Genomic DNA, 5,814 nt, shown 5'->3' with positions numbered 1-5,814 from the left:
GGTGTGGGGCGTGGCGGCAGTTTGTGGGTCGTGGCGATTGCGCAGTCGCGGGTGCGGGACGCCGACATCGGGAAGTGGAGCGCGTACACTGCTCTGTCTCCCTCGCCACTCTGCTGCAAGATCCTTGCCTGGAGCCCGTCCCTGCTCACCAAAAAGCATACATATGGGCAGGCAGCCAACTATACAAAAGATCTCCCATTTGGTGGTGCCCTCCAGGCCACTGACGAATGCCTCTTTGCGGCGGCGCAGGTCTGCGCGGTGGGTGCTGGTGGGCGCTCCCAGCGATGCGCTGTCCATCCCTACCACGCCGCGTCCCTCGCACGCAAATAGTTGTCGCACTGCTGTAGAACAGTACAGATAAGCGCTGAACTGCACTTCGGTGAGATCGCGGCTACCCGTTTCCAAACACCACTAGATCCACCATATTTGAGAATTTGATCCTTGCCACTTGCTTCTGTGCCGGTAGCTTGCGACTTCTGGCGAGTCAGGCGTTTTCAGTTGCTTGCTCAGCAACCAACCCTCTGCGATGTGGATGGCTGAAGGCGATGGGACACAGGAATTGAATCTCGTGCGGTACCGTATGAGAACATTCGTCATGTATGATTTGTCTACTCGAAGCGAGAACGTAGCGAACGATCTTGATCAGCGTGGCACCTGGCTGCTGAGGACGCGACACATGAACCTGTTGCGTATGCTCGTTTGATTCTACACACACTCATTGTAGTCGCAGGTGCTGCACGACATAATTAATCTCGCACAGGCCCAGCGTGTGCCAGGCCTGCAGCGCGCTGGCACACCCTCGCGCTGGCGGTCCCATCAATGCCCGCCCCAGCCGGACGGCGGGACAAGTCAGTGCTGGTCACAGTGGGCACCACCAAGTTTGAGGAGCTGATCAGGCGCGCCTTTTTCATAGCAAGTGGCTGAGAGCACTGCAGGTGCACCGCGTGGGTCCTGCCAGCAGCGCGCATCGCCGACACATCACCCGCCCTCTTGACACGTATGCTGTGCGCAGGGCGGTGGACTGCCAGGCATTTGCTGACGCCCTCGTCTCCAAGGGCTACGGGCGCCTGGTCATCCAGAAAGGCGCAGGCAGCTACAACCCCTGCGTGCTTGTGCCGCCCGGCAGCACATCCGCAGCGCATGGCACCCTCGCTATCGAGTGAGCAACAAGAGGCAGGCGCCGCGCGGTGCCAACACCGCATGCAAGGGCGTGCCATCGCGTTCGCAACAGTGGTGAAGCTGTTGTCCCCTGAGGCTCCAACGCTCCTAGGCCGCTGGTCGGCACAGCGCACCGCCGCACCGCCACCAGTTGTCGAGCACCCCGCAATTGATCATGCCCACCCAACGGCCTGCTTCTCCCACACCCCTGCTGCTGCCCCTTAAAACCCCGACAGGTACTTTGACTTTACGCCATCGCTGACTCAGCACGTGTCTGACGCTGCGCTGGTGATCAGTCACGCCGGCTCCGGGAGCATATTCGAGTCGCTCACGGCCGGCAAGGCGCTCATCGTGGTGCCCAACCCGCTGCTCATGGACAACCATCAGGCGGAGCTGGGGCGCCACCTGGCAGGCATGGGCGTGCTGGTGAGCGCGGCAGCGCGGCGCGCGCCATGCGACGCTCGTGCGCTTGGAGGTCGGGCGAGGGGGTTTGCTGATGGAGCGGTCCATCACACCATGGCTGAGTATGTGCTTGTCAAGCGGGGGTGCAGGACTGGCCCTCTTTGTACACCGCCCCTCATAATCCTCCCTCGCTTTGATTATTGTCCAACCACACGCCAACACAGGCATGCGCAGCGCCGGGTGACCTGGTTAATGCGGTGCTGCAGCTCGAACCCGCTGAGCTGAAGCCCTATGCCAGGGGCGACGCGTCCGGCATCGCGGCCGCAATCGATGCGCTGACGGGGCGTGCCGGGCTGCGTAAGACAGCCAAGGCTGGCCAGGGGCGATAGCGCATCTTGCCTTGCTACGAGGCGCACCTTCAGCGTACTAAGAGGTCACAGTGTGGCAGTGTTCGTCGATCTTTATTTGTTTAGGGCATGCGGCCCGCTTTGATGTTCACAACAGCCAACGGCTGGCCAGCGGTGGTGCCAGGGGATGTTCCTCTTCCATCCGCCCGGCCTGAGGCATAGCTGGCACTGTTTGCTCATTTGCAGTCGCAAATTTTGTACCATCCCAGGCATAACTGCCGAGCGGATTATAACAAGTCCACACGTTTGCTGGTCAACCCTGCCCTTGTGATCTGGTCGCAGCCATGGCGCCCCTGTCAAGCTGCCTGTATGTGAGTAATCTTCCGTACGAAGCCACGCAGTCACATGTGGAGCAGGTATTCTCGAACGAGAAGATTGCCACGGTGAGCTCGAAGTGGATCATCAACCCGAAAGTGAAATGATCGCAGCGACGCAACTAAGACCATCAAGCTTTGAACGACATGTGTTGTGTGTGTGTGTGTGTTGCCGGTCTGCATGGATGCTGTTGCCACAGGAGACACAGCGCGCCCTTGCCGCCGCTGCCACACGAATCGACACAGCACATGCACTTCACGTGAAATGTGGAGGTGCAGATGCGACAACTCGTGTGCCACGAAAATCCCGTGCAGCACACTACCTGGACTGCGCTGCGGTCCCCTCCAAATCGTTTTCGAACTCGTATGTTACAGGTCAGGGTGGAGCTGCTTCTGAAAGGCGCCCCCACCCGGCGGCGGCACAGCGGCATGGCGGTCGTGCACCTGGCGACGGCAGCGGACGCGACACGCGGCTGCCAGGCCCTTGATGGCAAGCCCGTGCTGGGCCGACCCATGATTGTACGCAAGGACCGGTGGGCACAGGCAGACCGGGGTGACTCGTCAGGGGGGGGGTGTGCTAGCACGTTTGCGGGTGGCTCGACCATTAACCTTCGAGTTACAGTACCCGCCTGCTGCACTTGCCACAGGTTTGAGGGCGATGATGCAACCTATGACCCGGCCGCGGCAGCAGCAGCAGCAGCAGCAGCAGCAGCAGCAGCAGCAGCCGCAGCAGCAGAAGCAGCAGAAGCAGCAGAAGCAGCATCAGCAGCAGTGTGAATTGCGGTAGCAGCCCCCAAGCAGCAGCAGCAGCAGCAGCAGCAGCAGCAGCAGCAGCAGCAGCAGCAGCAGCAGCAGCAGCAGCAGCAGCAGCAGCAGCAGCAGCAGCAGCAGCAGCAGCAGCACCCTGGTGGCAGCGGCAGCGAGCCAAGAGTGTCGATGAACAAGCAGCAAGCACCATAGAAAGATACCAGTATTCATCATTGCAAACGTCGCACAAAGAGCAGAAATCCCGGGCGGGCTGCTGGACACGCCGCACCCCTCACGGCCCCACACGTGGCCGCGTTGCTGCTGCTGTGAAAGACTCAGGAGCTGTTTGCCATGTTTTGGCTTGTTTAACAGTCAAACTCATGCTAAGGCATTCTTCACAGAATTATGCAGGGCGCATCTGTTGAACCACCGTGCTGAGGGCGCACCCAGCAGCCGCTAGCAGGCACCAACTGGCACTATGCTGGGCAACGTGACAAGCCCGCGAGGCGAAGCAGAAAGCCTTAGTGCAGGTGCTACATCCTTGAGCAGACCATACCCCCCCGCATCTACTTTGACAGCTTAATCACCCAGTTTGTAATTGCCATCTCGGGTGCTTGGCTTGCCAGCTGCAACGGGTGTCGTGGTTGGGCCGGCACACCTCCACGCCTGATGCTTTTCAGGCCCCGCTCAAACGTACAAGACGAGTCAGCGTGGCGCCAGCGAGTCAAATCATGTTGCGAAACAATCAAGGTTACCGCCCTGCCTGTTGTAGTGTGCACCAGGCTGCTTCACCCCTCAGCAGTTGTGGACTGGCGGCCGCACTGCAGGCCTACCGTGCGCCCGCCCGCGAACTGATGGTACGCGGCCAGGCAGTCCATCAACATTCAGTGTCGACACACATCTGCATGAAGATTGGATGCGGCCTGCAGGTTGCGTTGGGCACAGTACATCTACAGTAGGCCTGCAGGTCACTCAAGATGCACGACAATGAGATCAAATGCTGCAGTCACTGCAGTGTTCCTGCCAACGCAACTGGAATGTTGTGGGCCCGTATTGCACGCATACGTATCTGTATTTGAATTGCACATGCTATGTGCATTGCAAGCGCTTCAGGCTCCGACCCAGTCCTTGCTCACTGCATCAGCTGTTGGACAAGCGAGCGCCTGAGAGCACGCCATTGGCGCAATGTTTTGGTGATTATTGGCGACGGTTTAGCTGAACGTAGCACAGGGCGCGAGAAACGATGCAGCCTCGGCCCACCTCTGCGAGTGCGGAGGCACGGCCGGAGAGGGCCTCCAGGTGGGCAGGGAACAAAATGCGTGCTGTGAGAGCGTCCCTCCACGCCCTGGACGTCCCCCAATGAGCGCTCGGGGTGGTGCACCAGACGGCGCCCCGTGCTCGCTGTGCAGCAAGGGACTCAAAGGGGCTGCAGCCGGCGATATGTGCATGTATCCTATCATCACAGCGGTGTTGCACAACCGGTTGACGTATTGCGCTGGTGTAGGACTCGCTTTATGCAGTCGACTCGTGGCAACATTTAGCACTTCATGGGCCCCATTCGCCCTGCATGTGTTGCATAAGCAGCTTTGAAACGCGATTCTTGCGTGCCACCCCGGTTCCCGCAGGCTCAGGGGAGTTCCGATATGTCGGCCGGCGCATCACGCGTGTCGCTTCCGCCCGTGCGCTGCCGGCGTCGATGGCGCTGCCGGGAGCCACGTGGCGCCTATACAGCAAGTCCCAATCCCCCGTCTGTTGGGAGATCCGAAGACGAGCGGCGGCGCGCACAGCCGCCACGTGCCGCGTGCGGCGGCCGTCAGCGGCCTCCCGACCACGAGCAGCAGCAGTGGCGGAAGCGGCGGCATCAGCAGCAGCCGCAGCAGCTCCCCGGATTTCGGCGCGATGTTTTTGGAGCGCATCAGCAGCAACGGGGCGACTAGCAGCAGCACCAGCGGCAGCGGGGGCGGCGCCGATGCAGGCGGGGGCCCCGCCGGACACGCGCGCTCGACGCGCCACGAGCGCCACCTCACGCGCCGCCAAGACGTGCGCTCCGGCCGGCGCGGCGGCGGCGGCCTGGGGGGGTTCCCGGGGCAGCCCGGCCTGCACTCGGACGAGGAGGAGGAGTTTGAGGCGGGCCTCGCGGCCGGCGCGTGGGATGGCACGGCGGCCGGCCTGCCGCGCCGCGGCGCCGGCGGCGGCAGGCAGCGCCACGCGCCGACGCCGGCGCCGCCCTCGTCCCAGGACGCGTTCCTGGACGCCTTCATAAACCGCCTGCTGTCGCCGCAGCACGAGTGGCTGCACCGCCCGCCGGGCGCGGCGGGCCTCGCGCCCCCGCCGCCAGAGACGCGGGAGGGCGACGACGCGCTGACCCCGGCGGCGCTCGAGGCGGTCCCGTCGATGGACGTGGGCGCGGGCGCGCTGCTGTTCGCGGACTTGGCACGCGCCGGGAAGCTGCGCGCCGCGCTGCAGCTGCTGGAGGCCGCGCTCAGCGCGGGGCGGGACGACCTGGTGTCACGCCTCAGCCACCGCGCGTTCCTGCGCGCCGCCGGCGGCCTGCGCGGCGCGCAGCTCGCGGTGCTGCGGTTCCTGCAGCTGCTGCCGCCCGGCGCCGCGGACGCGCGCACGTACAACCTCGCGCTGCATGCGTGCGCGGCGCGCGGGGACGTGGACGCCGCGGCCAGCGTCGCGGCGATGATGGGCGCCCGCGGCGTGCCGCTCGACGTCATCCACCGCACCACGCTCGTCGGCGCCGCGACGCGCGCGCTCAACATGGGCGCGGCGTTCAAGTA

The 5,814-nt window shown here is 63.3% G+C and overlaps 2 protein-coding genes across 2 annotated transcripts; both read left to right on the top strand.

The window, feature by feature from the left end:
* Window positions 1–819: 819 nt before the first annotated feature.
* On the top strand, window positions 820–1,949 carry MNEG_5890 (beta-1,4-N-acetylglucosaminyltransferase; the record flags this gene model as incomplete). Its single annotated transcript, XM_014045630.1, has 4 exons — window positions 820–848; window positions 1,013–1,159; window positions 1,395–1,584; window positions 1,785–1,949. The coding sequence occupies 4 exons, from the start codon at window positions 820–822 to the stop codon at window positions 1,947–1,949; spliced, it is 531 nt and encodes a 176-aa protein (XP_013901084.1).
* Window positions 1,950–4,927: 2,978 nt separating this feature from the next.
* Window positions 4,928–5,720, top strand: MNEG_5889 (hypothetical protein; the record flags this gene model as incomplete). The annotated part of the gene is made up of 2 exons (XM_014045629.1): window positions 4,928–5,535; window positions 5,618–5,720. 2 exons carry the CDS (start codon window positions 4,928–4,930, stop codon window positions 5,718–5,720), a joined length of 711 nt encoding a protein of 236 aa, XP_013901083.1.
* Between the last annotated feature and the right edge of the window lie 94 nt (window positions 5,721–5,814).

Source organism: Monoraphidium neglectum (assembly GCF_000611645.1).
Source record: "Monoraphidium neglectum strain SAG 48.87 unplaced genomic scaffold scaffold00911, whole genome shotgun sequence".
NCBI classification, from domain to species: Eukaryota; Viridiplantae; Chlorophyta; class Chlorophyceae; order Sphaeropleales; family Selenastraceae; genus Monoraphidium; species Monoraphidium neglectum.
Note: the sequence above shows the minus strand (reverse complement) of the source record. Positions and strands in the feature narration are given on the sequence as shown.